The 15,222-nt window shown below is 41.4% G+C and overlaps 5 protein-coding genes across 5 annotated transcripts; 2 read left to right on the forward strand and 3 right to left on the reverse strand.

The window, feature by feature from the left end:
- Window positions 1-939: 939 nt before the first annotated feature.
- On the reverse strand, window positions 940-2,526 carry CLUP02_02856 (uncharacterized protein; the record flags this gene model as incomplete). Its single annotated transcript, XM_049281884.1, has 1 exon — window positions 940-2,526. The coding sequence occupies one exon, from the start codon at window positions 2,524-2,526 to the stop codon at window positions 940-942; it is 1,587 nt and encodes a 528-aa protein (XP_049139027.1).
- Window positions 2,527-5,760: 3,234 nt separating this feature from the next.
- Window positions 5,761-5,988, reverse strand: CLUP02_02857 (uncharacterized protein; the record flags this gene model as incomplete). Its single annotated transcript, XM_049281885.1, has 1 exon — window positions 5,761-5,988. A coding segment is annotated over one exon (228 nt), but the record flags the coding sequence as incomplete, so codon positions are not given.
- A 3,748-nt stretch (window positions 5,989-9,736) lies between these two features.
- Window positions 9,737-11,714, forward strand: CLUP02_02858 (uncharacterized protein; the record flags this gene model as incomplete). Its single annotated transcript, XM_049281886.1, has 9 exons — window positions 9,737-9,767; window positions 9,831-9,888; window positions 10,192-10,393; window positions 10,494-10,617; window positions 10,740-10,885; window positions 10,947-11,226; window positions 11,311-11,324; window positions 11,392-11,472; window positions 11,538-11,714. The coding sequence occupies 9 exons, from the start codon at window positions 9,737-9,739 to the stop codon at window positions 11,712-11,714; spliced, it is 1,113 nt and encodes a 370-aa protein (XP_049139029.1).
- A 106-nt stretch (window positions 11,715-11,820) lies between these two features.
- Window positions 11,821-13,245, reverse strand: CLUP02_02859 (uncharacterized protein; the record flags this gene model as incomplete). Its single annotated transcript, XM_049281887.1, has 1 exon — window positions 11,821-13,245. The coding sequence occupies one exon, from the start codon at window positions 13,243-13,245 to the stop codon at window positions 11,821-11,823; it is 1,425 nt and encodes a 474-aa protein (XP_049139030.1).
- Window positions 13,246-14,210: 965 nt separating this feature from the next.
- CLUP02_02860 (uracil phosphoribosyltransferase) lies at window positions 14,211-15,047 on the forward strand (the record flags this gene model as incomplete). The annotated part of the gene is made up of 2 exons (XM_049281888.1): window positions 14,211-14,402; window positions 14,472-15,047. 2 exons carry the CDS (start codon window positions 14,211-14,213, stop codon window positions 15,045-15,047), a joined length of 768 nt encoding a protein of 255 aa, XP_049139031.1.
- Between the last annotated feature and the right edge of the window lie 175 nt (window positions 15,048-15,222).

The raw sequence follows: 15,222 nt of genomic DNA on the forward strand, positions 1-15,222 counted from the left end.
ACCACGAGGCTCAGTCCCGAACTTCGCAAGCAGGGAAACATCTGTCTTAGTTTTAGCCTGCGCCGAGATTCGGTGGCAATTGCCGAGCTCTTGATAGCCCATCAAGAGCTCAGGGGTTCCATATTAATGCGCCTTCAACCTTTGACGTTGGGGATTGCCGATCGCGTAAAACTTCGTGGGTACTGGGGAGGCGATTGGTCTTGCCCTGATTTGATGGCCAAGGAGAGAACCACACTCACTTACCGGTCCATCGCAAAATCGCTAATTTTCCTCTTTTCGTAGAGGCCTCCTGCCGAGAGACGCTTTGATACAAGACGATGATAATGCCACGGAGTGGCCGACTTAACTGCGTCATTGAGGAGACTCGGAGTATTACAAACGTCTTTGAGATCAAACTCTCAATCTCAGGCAAAACTGGCCGAACTGTAAGAGCATACAAGCGAAATGGTAAAGATGTAAACAGGTGAGTGGAGCTGAGTTCCGTTTCTTAGCAGACACTGGAGGATGAGACAACTCCTTAAGCGCCGGGTACATTTGCCGCAGTCCACGTCATTGCAATTATGTAATTGGGTAGAACAGCCTACTTGCCTTTTGCCTGACCTCTGAAGCAAAGGCGGAAGGGACTGGGTTCTCAAGGGTAATGTGAATTGAGAGTTCTCCTTGCCGTCAAGGTCTGTAATCTTGGATGGACGGGTGCCTAAACTTAATATGAACTTTTGTATGAGGGCAAGGCTACAAATACGTTGCATCCAAGACAGGTGACATTTCTTTTTGAATGAGTTGAATATTTGTGGAACTTAGCAACGTTGCACTCTGGGAATCCATTCAAAGAAGCTGATTCGGTCTCTGTGACATCAAATAACAACACTCTCTTAGTCCAAAATAAAGCCGCGGAAATTGAACACTCTCAGAACACTACAGATCCCATGTCTTCGATCATCAAAAGACGACTACGGGCGCCTCCTTTTTCAGCTCAACATCGCTCTTGATATCCTTGTCAGATGGCGACGGTAGGCACTCTTCGATGTCCTCGTCCAACTTCGTGTCATCCAGCATCTCGGGGTTGAAACACCGAGAACCCTTGGGAATAAACGTCGATGCAAACACTGTGACCATGATGACAGTGAAGTGCACTCCTGCGGTATTCACCAGCGCCTCTCGCACTGATCCTGTTCGGTTGTACACGCCATCGATGTATCTTCCGAGAAAGGTGCCGGCAATCGCATATGTGACAATGTAGAAGGAATACAAGAACGCCATAACCGCCCCGAGAGGCGAAACCCTGTTCTCCTTGTCCTCTAGCCTGGCGAGAGAAGCCTGGATAAAAGCGGCCAGAGACACGTCTCCCGCGGCCCAACCGAACGAAACTGGCAAAAATGTGGCGGCGACGATCCAGGCCTGGCCGACCTGCCCCGAGGGCGGATACCAATAGGGGATGTACCAAACAATGAGCAACATCAGGGCATCTAAGCGAAGCCACGGAATGGGCGTCTTGATCACGTTCGTGAACAGGAAGACGAACAGCGCACCCAGGAGTTCACCAAAATTAGAGCCGCCGACCATGATTTGTGACCATGCCGAGTTGCCCAGGTACCGTCGTGCCACTTGGGGTGCGATGCCATTTTCGAGATATCGGTGCCCATAAAGGGCTACACCGTATGCCGGGACCAGCCAGACGAATCTCGTCGAGGTGAACAGGATCTTGGCGCCGACCCATATGGACTCGAAGAAGAGGAGGAAGCCCTTGCCAATATTGATTAAGTAATTGCTTTTGCGGGCTTCAGCTCGCGCGAGGGCGTTGCGGTCGTGGCTGCCGTCCACGACAAAGAACCACAGAACTGCCGCGAGAGAGAAGCAGATTGGGGTGATGACGAAGGAGCGATTATTGCCGAGATTGGGAATGAGGACCAGCGCTGTGACGAAGGCCCCTGATGTACCGGCGACCTCGTAAAAAATGTGTACCAAACTGTCCATTTGACGAAGTTTCTGAACGTTCCCTCCGACGATATCTCGCGGGATAACGCGGCGGATGAGCTCAACCATGCCATATGCGATGCCCGTGACCGTGTAGATGGGTATAATGGCGTCGTTGTTGTAATCTCCGTAGTAAGACCATTCATCTTTGGGGTGCTTCTTTCGGTACGCTTCTGGAACAAAAGTACCCCCCGTCGCAGCATCGAGGATGAGCAGGATTGCCGTCATCAGACCAAAGAGGACGATGGCTGCTGAGAGAACATTCTTCGTCCGGTAGTGTTTGATGAGAGGTGCAATTAAGATGGAGCCGACACACTGCGTGGCTTGGTTCAGTCCCTGGAGGAGACCGAGTCGTTCAAAAGTGCGGGATGGCGTGCCCCTAGTGTCGCTTTCGTAGTCGTAACGGTTCGTGGCGAGCGCGGTGATTGACCCGTTGAACGCTTCAAGGCCGAACTTGTACAGCATGATACCGCAGATGTAGAAGAATATGGCTCTTCTTTCCTGTGGACTGAAAGACTTGAGCCTCTCGACGAAGCCTTTGAAGATGGCCATGGCGGGCTGAGAGCGTATATACGTTTCGATTTGCCTTGCTAGGCCGACTGTTAGTATCCCTATTACAGGGTAGTTAGTTCGAACCGTAGTTAACGAAGAGATTAATTAAACTATCTAAATATCTGCGTAGGTATAAAAAGGAGGTTCTAACTATAGGTTAGGCTAGCTACGATAATTATAAATAGGGCCCCTAATTAGCCCTTATATAGTCGGCTATATACTACGGTTAAATTAAACTTCTAATTTAATATTAACTTTCTCTTTTTTTTATTAATTTAACCGCTATAATTAGAAGTATAATTTAACCTCGGGCCCGTTTATTAAGTCGTCTCCTTTTCCCCCTTTTCTTTATTCTTTTTATATAACCTATCCCTCTATTCGTATAGTAATTTTTCTACTACTTACGAATTACTCTAATCCCTTATTTAATATTACTTTTATAAAAGCGTTTACGAGGTTATTTTTATTATTAATCTAACGGATTTTAAATATCTCACGCCTTTTATATAATTATTTAAGGGCTATAATATTAATTATAAGCCTCTTTTCTTTCGTTATTCCTAATTTAACGAGGTATTTATATAGTAAGTAAGAATTAGTATAAATAACCGTTAGAATAAGTAGAAAGCTAATTCGATTAGTAATCTTCCTTAGCGTTATTAAAATTACGTAAAAGAGGTTAACGCCGTTAATTATATTATAAACCTCTAACGCTAGTATACTTCTTATTACCTACTTATTTTTAGTTAATGAGTAGTAGATTATATTATTATATATAGTAAATTCGCTCTTACTTATACTCTCGTTAACTAGGATAATAATATACCCTAATTACGAAGTAAGGTCGTTATTATTTATAAATAACTTATTAACAAAAACGTAGAGCTTACTAGTCGCAAGGTCGATTAGGTAGTAAACGAGACCTCGATCGAGATTTATTTACTATTACTTAAGTTACTTATTAAGTACCTTAACGTTTTATTTAATTAGATCTATAGTTTATACTACCCTAGCGTAGTTAAAAGTTACCTTAGGCTAATAAATATTTATAATATATACCCCTTATATAAGCTTAGCCTTATATTACTTCTTAATATTAGTTATATTTAAGTTAACGAGGTTAATCTTCTTGCCCTACCCCTTTTACTAAAAAACGACGGTTTCCTTTTTAATTATAAAAATCCTATTATTAAATACTAAGGGGGTATTTATTATAAGGACCTCTTTTAGCTTCGCTACGAAGCCCGCTTTTTATAGCTCCTTATCCTCTTTTTTTATAAAGTTAATATTAAATAGGCTTAATATATCGTCGGTCTATATTCTAATAATCCTAAATTAATCGCCTTTATACTCCGTAATTAATAAGTACGGGTTATATATAAAAGTAATTATTAATAATTAATTAATATAAAAATCGTAGTAAATAGCTTACTAATAGGTGCCAGATTTTACGAGCTTATATAGTAGCTTAAGTACTTTAATAATCGTACCTTCTAAGTACTTACTAACTATTTCTTTTAGTAAATAGGCTAGGATTTTCTTTATAAGCCCTGTAGCCGATTAGGTATATACCTAGGTAATATCACGGCTCTAAATCTCGTATCCCTTCTTTTATAACGATACTATTAGTACTATTATTAATTATTAGCTATAGCGCTATATAATAGGTAATTATATAAATAGTATTATTTTTTTAACGTCGCCGTACCCCTAAATTACGTATTTAGACTTCTTATATAGTTAGGGTATTCCTTTTCCTTTGATTTTACGAATTATTTACGATTTAAATATGCGGAGGTTTATATATTTTTTTAGATTATAAAAGATAAATTAATAGACCCCTTAATTACGTAGAGTATTTACTTTAATAAGATCTAATCCTTTATACGGCTTTTTAGTAGTTATAATTACGCCTTCTTTACGTAGTTTAACTACTAGCTCGAAATCGGCTTTCTTTTTTACTATATAAAAAGTATTAATTACCTCGTTATTAGTAATAAATTATTATATTAGTGCTTACCGTTATAGTCTCTCGCGACGTCTTGTCGGTAGTATTAGTGCCCTTTTAGTAATTTCCTTTTCTTTATTATTTATTAATACTACTATAACGATTTTGTTAAGGATGATTTTTTATACCTTTACTACGGGTTATATAGCTTCCCTTAGCTCTTCTTCTTCTTATAAGCTAGAAATTACCTCGATAAGATTTATATAATATAATTTAACTACCGTAATTAATACCTTAAGTAACTAGTTACGATCTCTTATAACTATATAAAAACGCTCGTTAACGGAAATTAATTTATATAGCCTAGCCTATTATTAAGTAATTTCGTACTATACTTATATATCCGAATTTAGGGGTATATCTAAATTAACCCCTATATTAGGCTTATTATATATAGTAATTACCTTATTAACTTACTTTCTTATATTTACTTTGCGTAGTACCTATATTACTTTTTTAACTACTTAAGCTCGCTAGCTTATATTTAGTAATAGTAGCGAGGCTAAGGTTATTCTTAAATATACTTTAAATACTAAAAGCGTTAATATAAGCCCGTTAGGCCCTATAATATCGTTATAGTATTTAAGTACCGTTTAAAAGTATTCGTCGTTATTAAAATTAGGATTTTCCTCTTTAATAATTTTAAACGCTCTTTTTAATTACTAGTGCGCCCTTTTTACCTTTTTAATACTATAGTGCGCTTTAACGGGTACGACTTTTAATTATATACTATAGGCCGTCGTATTTTTTTTAAATTTTACTAACTTAAAACTAGTATTAGTATCGGTTCTAATACTATCTAGTAGTCCTTAATATATATCGATCTAGCTTTTTTATAGAGCTACTTATATTATTTTTACTTATAGATCCCGTAAGAATTACCCTATTTAAAATAATATAGCCTCGTTAATTATATATAGGACCGGTTAACTATTTAAATAGAAAATATCGATAATAATTTCTTAATTAAAGTTAAGCTTATTACGCAATTTAAATTTAAATTTATATAGGCTTTACGTATTTATTTAGTATTAGTAGTATACTTTCGTTAACTACTTTAGCGCCCCTATTTCGATATTATTATTACCTAAATGTTTTAAGAGGTTATATAGCCTCGTAACCGACGGGTAACTAAATCTCTAATATAGTTATCTAAGCTTACTTTTCGTTAAGTAATTAATTAACTTCGTATTGTTAATAAGCCTTATAAACGCGTACCCCTATTGTTATTTAACTATTTTAAAGTATTTATAGCTAGAGATTTTATTCTTCGTATTATTAAATATAATACTTAGTCGATCTATATTTTTTAAATATAAAAGAAATAAGGTATTAACGAGTAGGATATAAAAAGTTATTATTCCGAAGTGTGTTTCTATTTCTACCGTACTTAGGGTAACGATTTCCTTACCTAAGCTAAAGCTAATCCTTATAATACCCGCTATTAACGTATTAAGTATTATTAGCGCGATTTTCTATAATACTTAGAATTACCCTTTTCTTCTTATTAACTATTACGATGCCCTAGTATCTAAAATAATTTTATAGAAATTATTTAGGCTATACCTTTTACTTATATAAAATGCTTATACGAGCTTAGTATTTAAGTAATCTAAGTAATATAAAAAGGACCCCTCTAGCTACCCCTAGATTTACCTAGTACTATATTCTTTTTTTTTAAATATTAAGAGAGATAGCGTTTTTTCCTTACTTATTAAAAAAATAAGCTTTGGTACTATTAAATTTACCCTTTTAGCTACTTCCGTATCCGTTATCTAAGGGACCTTCTCTTATTATCTATAAATAAAAGCCTACTTATTAAGAGCTTTTACTACCCTCTATTCGTTTAGCCTTATATATTTTCTAAAGGCTAATAAGGTAAAAAAAGAGTAATTAATATCGTTAATTTCGTTATAATCTAATTCGTTAATATAGGGGGTAAGATCTTCTTTATTTTCTAAATTTCCTATAGGGAGTATATACTTTAAGCTATTACTTTAGCTACTATTACTAAGTTCTATACCCCCGGATCTGCCCTTATATATAATAAGGAATTAGTTAAACCGACGAGGGCTAGTTTTACTATTTACTACCCTCGATTTTTTATATTATTCGTACGATTTAGTACGCTCTTTTTTAGAGTAGTTACTTAACTAATACTTTTTTTTTTTATAAATATAGTATTACCTCTTCTATTACCCTACCTATAAGTTAAATCTCTACCTATTTAACGAATCTTAGCCTCTTTACTAATAATTACTATATCTAGCCTCTTTTTTTTTCTTATTATACGTTTAATTAACTTAATATTATTAATAAGGGCCGTCGTATATTTAGAAATAGGTTTAGTATAGTATTTTTGCTTTAATATTAAAGCTAGATCTTAGCCTCGAGTAGAGCGTCTCGTAGTCTTTGGGTACTTAATATAGGGTTATTTTTACCTCTAGTATACGCTAAACTACGGTATAAAAATATCTAACTTTCTACTCGTTTATCCCCTTATTTAGCTAGGTTTTTACTAGCTTATTAATTCGATTAATAAGCCCTTTAAGGATCTTTACTCGCAATTTACCCTCTATTATCCTAGCTATAAATATAAAAAAAATCGCTCATAGCTTAAATAAGAGCTCTAAGTTCTTATTATAAGTCTCGAAGCGGCTTTAGATTACGTTAATTATACTAAAAAAGTCGTTTTAATTAAGATTACGTACTGCTTCGTAATAATAATTAGAAGCTTTGTTTATAAGTACGATATTAATTACTAAATAGTACTAATATTCCTTAATTCTAACTTTTTCGTAATAATTATAAAATATCGTTAGGGTTTTTTATAAAACCTTATACTTCCCCCCTAGAATATAATTTCTTTTTTAAAAAGATCTTCTTAAGGTCTATAAATTACTTCGTATTTATTACTAGATTTTTAGTATTTATATACGATCCCTACGTCGCTACGTATTATTAATAATTTCGGGTCGTTTATCTCTTTTTTTATTAACTAATCGGCGCCGAATTTCGTATTAATAATAGTAACAAGTTATAAATCGAAATAAGTAGAATTATTAATTATCGTACTTCTAGCACTATATTTTACCCCGGTATATCCTTTTATAATAATAGATTTCCGTTAGTAATTATAGGGAGGAAATATAAGTCGTTTACTTTTTTTTTAAAATTCGTAAAAGCGATTATACGCTCTATCGACCTATACCTAGTTCTATAGCACGAATTCCTCCTCTATAATTATCGTTATTAATATTTTATATAGCTCTCGTAATTATAGTTGCGCTAGTAATACCCCTCGCCCATAAAGGAATTTATTAACTACTTTTATAATTCCTAAGCTTACGCTTATAAACTATTTATTTAGTTAGTAGTTAAGGTCGTTTGCGATCTTATAAAATAGGGGTTACCCTTATAGCCCCTTTTTTTTGTAAACCTTAGTTAAATAGATTAATACTACGTTAATTTGCTTATTATTAAGCTAATCCGTAATTTTATATATTTACGTCCCCTAATAGTCTGGGTTAATATTTATTTATTTATAAGGGATTAGGATTTTATTTAGGATTGGGTTTCGTCCTCTTTTTCCTTACCCTAACTTACTAAGGGTCGTACTCTAGCTTATGCCCGTATTAGTAATTATTAGCGTATTTAATTTTAATAGGGATATATCTAATCCGCGCGCTAGTTATAATAAATCCGTACTTTTACTACTTAACGAATTTATTAAAGTTTAAGAAATTCCCGCTTCCTCTCGCTATCTCGCTATTACTTTCGTTTTTATTATTTTTAGTAATTACTACTACTTTTTTAAATCGCTAACTATTATACTTACTAAGATCCTCTTTTTTATTTAATATAAAAAGGTAGGTTCTAATAGTTCTTTTTAATAATAATAGCAATAAACGTTTATATTATTATAATAAGATATAATAATTAGTCTTAGGATTTTTATTAGTTACCGATTTTTAAAAATTAATAATCTCGTACTAAGAGCTAGTATAAAAAGAAGCCCTTTAGTAGCCCTCTAGAGGATTCTTTTTTTTTCCTTTAGATCCTCGTCTTTTTAGCCTTTTCTTAAGTTAATAATAACTTTAGCGAGAGGTTATAAAACTATTTTAAAATAACTACCTTCTTCTTAAGTTAATCTCCGAGATCCGTAATACTCTTAACTTAATACTATTAGGACCTCTAAATCCCCTCTTTTTTTATTAAACCGTCCCCTATATTATATTCTTAAGTAATACCTAGGGGGTAGTTAAGGGAGCTATAAAGAGGTTATTTAGATTACGGGCTTAAAGGCGTACTTATAAAATCCTTATAATAATAGACTTTTTTATATACTATAGATTTCTTAGCTTAATAACTCCTATAAGGTTATTTTTATTATTAAATAAGAATATTTACGTTTAGAGATCCCCTTTTTTAATTATATAGTATTCTTTTATATTATATTATTAAGCTCGTTCGTTATACTAATTAATTAAGCGAGTAGTCGTTACGTAAGTATTTCCTTTTATTAATTTAATTAGTTAATTTTTAATTATAAGCCGGCTATAGAAAAAGTCGTTTAGTAAAAAAGCTACTCGGGGCGACGGTAAAAAACTAGTTATTTAAGTAGTTTTATTAATTAACATAGTTTAATATAATAAACGTCGACCTCTTATAAGTAATAAAGGGCTACGATTACTTAATTCCGTATAGTATTTAAGAATTACCTCCTTTTTTATTTACTTTTATAAAGTTAATTAGTACGAGTCTCCTATCTTATATAGTATTAAGAGGTCGTCTCTTTTATATAGCAAGATACCTTACTAATTTACAATAGTAGAATTTAATTACTAATTAGTATTAATATCCCTATTATAAAGTAGTTAGTTCGAACCGTAATTAACGAAAAGATTAATTAAACTATTTAAATATTTACGTAAGTATAAAAAGGAGGTTCTAACCGTAGGTTAGGCTAGCTACGATAATCGTAAATAGGGCCCCTAATTAGCCCCTGCGCAGTCGGCTGTATGCCGCGGTTGAATTAGACTTCTAATCCGACACCGATAGTTAAAGCAGAGACACCTTACACTTGTATAAAAGAAGCCCGGTATATCGTATCAATTGTCTAAATTGTCTCGATAAACATTCCACCCGGTCATTATATAGGGGACAATTGACGAGATGAAGCACTCGCGCAGGTAAACGAAGATGTCGAATAGCAAGCGCAAATCTCGTCCACGTGGGCCTAATTGATGGGCTACCTACCTTGCTACCCATCATGGGTGGTGAATCTTGGCCATAGACCTCGAGATCGGCTGTTCTGAGGAAGGGCCGAGGACTAGGTTTCTTCGGTTCATGGAGTGAGGGTGCTATTGGAGAACCTTGGCGTCTAGATTAAAACGAATATGGGGTAACGGTAGCGACCGCACACCTCCACATTACTTATACCTCTAGTCGTGTACTCTCAAGGTCGTACACACGTCTATGCGGAACATATCTTGAACATACGACTCTTTTTTGCTGTGAATAAGTACCTCGTACCTGCATATTGGGGGGCAACTAACCAATTGTTTATTATATCTGAAGGCCTCAAACGACCAGAGCGGATTATTTCACGCTCGCTGATCAATCAAATATTTTGTTATATGGAGTTTTGAGATCAGGAGAATGGAGGCAGCGACTTTCATAGGGCCAAGAGGTTGGCTATGCCCCTCGCTTCTTGGTTGTTATCGACTCTCCGAGCCAAGGCAAAGCTCCGATAGCTCATTTGAAGCTGTTCTCGATAAAGAATGGTTTACGGTTTTCGGCCGTGGATACGGCTTGGGCTCAAAACCAGTCTGGATCTCAACGTGGATAAGATCCAAGGTGATTGGGCGTGGCAAAGAGCATCGTCAAACTTGGATGGGAGGCTGTGCTCAACGTAGCAACGCGGCCGATTGACGATCGCTACAGCCAGATGGTGTAGCTGTCAACGACTCTGCTTGCTGTTATGGTGATTCTCCAATATCTTGGCAGTGGTTGTGCTCTTGGCAGACGAGGGCGAAGACTGCGCCTTCTTATGCTTCCCAATGAGCTTGGCGGCCTGGGGGGTAAATAGCGCAGGCAAAGTTTGGCAGATGAGACCCAACCATTTAAACACATGGTCTGTCCTGCTTCTCACTCTTCGATTGATCCGAGAAGCGGTTCCTAAGCTTTTGGTGCTGCACGTTAGACAATATCAATGCCGATGCCAGCCAAATTTTCTCGTGGCGCCAAGATATCGGTTGCCTCCCTGCTTTGTCATCCATCATATTTCATCGGAGAGAACCGCCAGGACGGAGGACATACTTGATCAATTTCAACTTTTCAAGGGATCACGTTCAATTCTTCCGACTCCGGCATACACGTCGCGCCTATACTGAGGAGTGTGTTTTGATAGGCCGGGCATGCTTGCAGAATCCTGCGGCGCGTGCCGGTATCCACAGCCACCGGATGGAGAGGCAGATGTGGGGCCGTTCGGTGTAATCCGCAGCTTCAACCTCCGGTATGCGTAGCTGCGGGCTTCATGGCAATAGAGACGCCAAGGGGGTTACCCAGCAACCAGGAGGACATATTCTCCAAGAAATACCAACGAATGGTTCCCCATCAAGCTTTGGTGTCGTGGTACACTGCGTCAATTGACTTTCAGACTGGCGAGCTCGATTCAACAGAAATCCGCCGTAGCATGACACCTAGGAACGACTGGAACGCATAATATCCAAGCAAGATGTACAAAAGTAGGAGCTGCCTGTGGAATTACGTAGGACCACCAATTCTTGTGAGCACACTCGTACTCGAACTCGCTACCCTTGCGGGAACCACTATGCGAAACCATCAACCACTAGGTCATAGACGAATTGCTCATACCTTCCCTCCAAGTTCTCTGCCTCATAAAATTTTTGCAGGAGGCGGTGGGCGCTATCCATGTGTATTCCGTCGAGATAGGGTAGTTGCCTTCGTGAATTGAGGACTACAACCTGACCTTGCCTAGATAGGATATGGGCAGCGAATATCACGCGAACAAATTGCCGGCCAAGAACTCGGGCAGGTGTTTGAGCTGATACAGGCAAGAATGCCCTGCTGTATAGACCAGAAGGGCGTGGCCACGTTAATCGTGATTAATGTGCCGTGGAGGAGGTTCATTGTTCGGCTACAGACTGCTGGGTGAGGTCCAACATCAAGACACTAGATGGATGCTCAATGTGTTTTCTATATCTTGCGATTTTATGAGTCTGAACGACTGCTTATGAACAGCCTAGAGCCCGCATAACAGCTCAATGGGTACACATCAACGGCGCGAATCCATCCGTCCACTTCTTAGCACCCATGATAATGACCATCACCGCAAACCCCACCACAACACTACCCAGGCCGTATACGTAAGCATGTCGTCGCCGCAGCGCAGTCAACTCAGCAACCCACGTCGAGACAGTCGTCAAGCACCCGCAGAACCCGTCCTCAACGCCCTGCAACACCTGGCACCCAACCACACCGCCCAGCCCCGCGTGCGCCAGGTCCCAACACATACCCAGCACGGCAACGCCTGCAATATTAACCGCAAAGGTACCCATCGGAAACGCCGGCACCCGTGCGTTGAGCAGCAGACTGGCGTAAAAGCGCGCGAGACAGCCGAGTGGCGCAAAGACGATGGAGAAGACAACGCGCCCTCGCCAGGCGTCGTGCGGCGGCCAGACGGCGAGGAGGACCGCGCCGAGCCAAGCGCCCCAGCCGAAGAGAACAGCGCAGCGGTCCATTACTTTCCGGCCGAGGAGGTAAGGGATTGACGGGGTGATCCCTTCAAGCGCGATGGCGAGATGTGCACCGAAGATGAGGGCCGAGAGGCTTAGGGCGACAGTGGCGATGATGATGGCCATCATCGCCATGAAGGACTGCCCTCCGGCCCGCGGTTCGGGGGTCGCGCCACCTGCGCGAGGAAGATCGTTGATCATGGCGAGAAAGACGTCGCGGATGAAGGAGGAGAAGGAGGTAAAGGACCCGCAGAAGCCTGTGGAGAGGCCAATGTAGAGCGGTATCGTCTTCTTGGTTGCGAGATGCGCCTTCTTCGCGGCCGCGAGATCGCTGGAGGCGGCGCCGTCGTCTGCCTGCTCTCCGCGGCGCCGGGCTTTGATGATCTCTCTGTGGTAGTTGGGCGTACCCCATTCCTGCTTGAAGAGCTTGCGGTCTTCGATCAGGAAGCCCATGACCAGGCTGCCGCCGACGTTGGCCCACAGCACACCAAAGGAGACTGGGGCGCCGGGGTAGAGTGTCAGAGCCTGCAAGCCCAGACGGGCAATCGTGCCGAAAATGGCAAAGAAGACGAGGTGTGAGAGTGTATACAACTCCGTGGCCAACCTAGAGACGTGTGCCGTGGGTTTCGAGGTTGTGGTTTCGGGCTCGTCTTGCTCGTCAGGCGTTGTTGTGTCTTGCATTTCGAGATCGGAGGGCCGCGGAGGCGATCGCATCTCCTCCAGGCTCTCGCCTCTTCCCGGACGATGCCGCCTGGGTTTATGCGCGACAGGGTCGGCGACCATCTCGTCGAGGTTGCCATAGTCTTCAGGCGCATCGTACCCGACCGATTGCCCGCTTTGTGTATTCTTGCTCTTTGTATGGGCCTGCCCACTGGTAGTACCCATCTGGGTGAGATCTTTCTCATCCGCGGCAGCACCGCTGGCGTGCCTTATTTCGTTTCCGCCTTGCATCACGAGTTCCGTCTCTAGATTTCGTCGTCGGCGCGTTTCGATTCATGACCGGAATTCGTGTAGTCTTGTTCGGTATTTAAATCGCGCGGGTCTCGATTAATCAAAAGATTGCGGGATCGTGGAAATTCCGGGTAATCGGCAATATCGTCAACGGGAAAAGAAGGTTGATCAGTAGTCGCGTCAACAAAAGATGCCACAAAAACGCCTGCTGTAGCTGGAACGTCATCCCCAGACAACCTTGTCTTGGCGGCAGAGGCGGATATCTCGGTACTCCCGGTTTTGCTCACCACACACCGCTCACCGATGGCCCGAGCTCTTTGGTGGGGTCATCCTCACCGAGGAAAGGCGGAGTACACCGAGGCGGTGACATTCCAACTCGATAAGGTAAGTCAGTGCGAGGAGGGATGGAGGGGCCCAACATCCTGAGCTAAACAGCTTCAGGCAGGACGACAGGTTAAGGACAACAAGTCGGGAAGAAGATGTTACTAATAACTTGCTAGTTGCTATCCCCTATATCTCGTCACCCATGCATTGCCAGCTATCTTATGGAAAGGCTCCAACTAAAACATGCATGACGGCGACCTCCGAACGCCTTGCCGGACGCCGGAGTTGACCTGGTGGCAGCCCCCAGTTGCTCCAAAAAAGGGCGGGCGTTGGGCGTCGGACCTTCAAGGGCTTATCTTATCCAGAGCTTCCCTCCGCATGCAGGACCCACTCAAGGTACCGGCGCTGATCAGGAGGACAAGGAAGGGACCCCTCCTCCTCCTACTGCCTGCTGGTCTCAGTGGCTCGCTCCGGCCTCCCCACCAACCTCTCTCGTCGATATCGACGGTAAACTCCCAATCCTCATTTTCCTTAAATTTGACAATTCCTCCTTTACTTTATTTCATCTGGTCACCGTTCAATGCTTCAGCGTATTCGTGTCTAATTCCATACTTACGTTTTTACATACCCCCATTTACACCATGTCTTCCTCAACACCCGAGCTCCCTGCCAACGTGCACGTCTCCCAGCACCCCTGTCTCCGGGCGAAGCTGTCCCAATTGCGGTCCCAGTCGACGCCGGCGAAAGAGGTGAAGACGCTGGTGCATGATATTGCGTTGATGGTAGCATACGAGGCCCTCGGCGCCTCCACAAAAGCGACAGATGGATCAAAGGTAATTATCCCTTCTTCCAAAGCTATTTCGTGTTACAATAAAGCGCCAGGACTGACACTCCTCGCCCAGGATTCTACCCCGCTAGGATTCGACTTCACATCAACCACAATCTCCCCCTCCAGCCTCTGCCTCGTCCCCATTCTGCGATCAGGCCTCGGCATGGTAGAAGGCAACTACCCCTCCAACACCAGACATCTATTGTTCAACCTGAAGCTCAGAACTAACACATCAACAACAGCCGTCCAAACCATCCTCCCCACGCCCGTAGCAGTCCATCACCTAGGCCTCTACCGCGAACCCTCGACCCTCGAGCCCGTAGAATACTACAACAATCTCCCCAACCACGTTTCCCCCGACGGCTCCAACGCCGGCGCCTCCGAGCTCGCCATCGTCCTTGACCCTGTCATCGCCACCGGCGGCACCTGCGCCGCCGCCATCCAGACCCTCCGTGAGTGGGGCGTCAAGCGCATCGTGGTCCTCTCCGTCATTGGCGCCGCCGAGGGCGTCAAGCGCGCCGCGAGCGAGTGGGCCGACGCGACGGACATTTACATTGCTGGCGTGGACGCCGAGTTGACGGACAAGGGCATGCTAAAGCCCGGTGTAGGTGATGTTGGTGATCGGTTGTTCCTTACTATTGGAAAATAAATGAAAAAGGGGGCCGGATTGCTGCTACCTGAGACGGGTAGGATGACGGCGAGTGTGTGATTGGGCTTGCTCATCTAGCCTTGGATATCAAATCACCTCATAGATTGGTCATGAATGGCACCTCATAGACAGGTTTCTGTATGCTGGGATTGATACTAAAGTGTCATCTATCCTG

The sequence above is a fragment of the Colletotrichum lupini genome, chromosome 2, assembly GCF_023278565.1.
Source record: "Colletotrichum lupini chromosome 2, complete sequence".
NCBI classification, from domain to species: Eukaryota; Fungi; Ascomycota; class Sordariomycetes; order Glomerellales; family Glomerellaceae; genus Colletotrichum; species Colletotrichum lupini.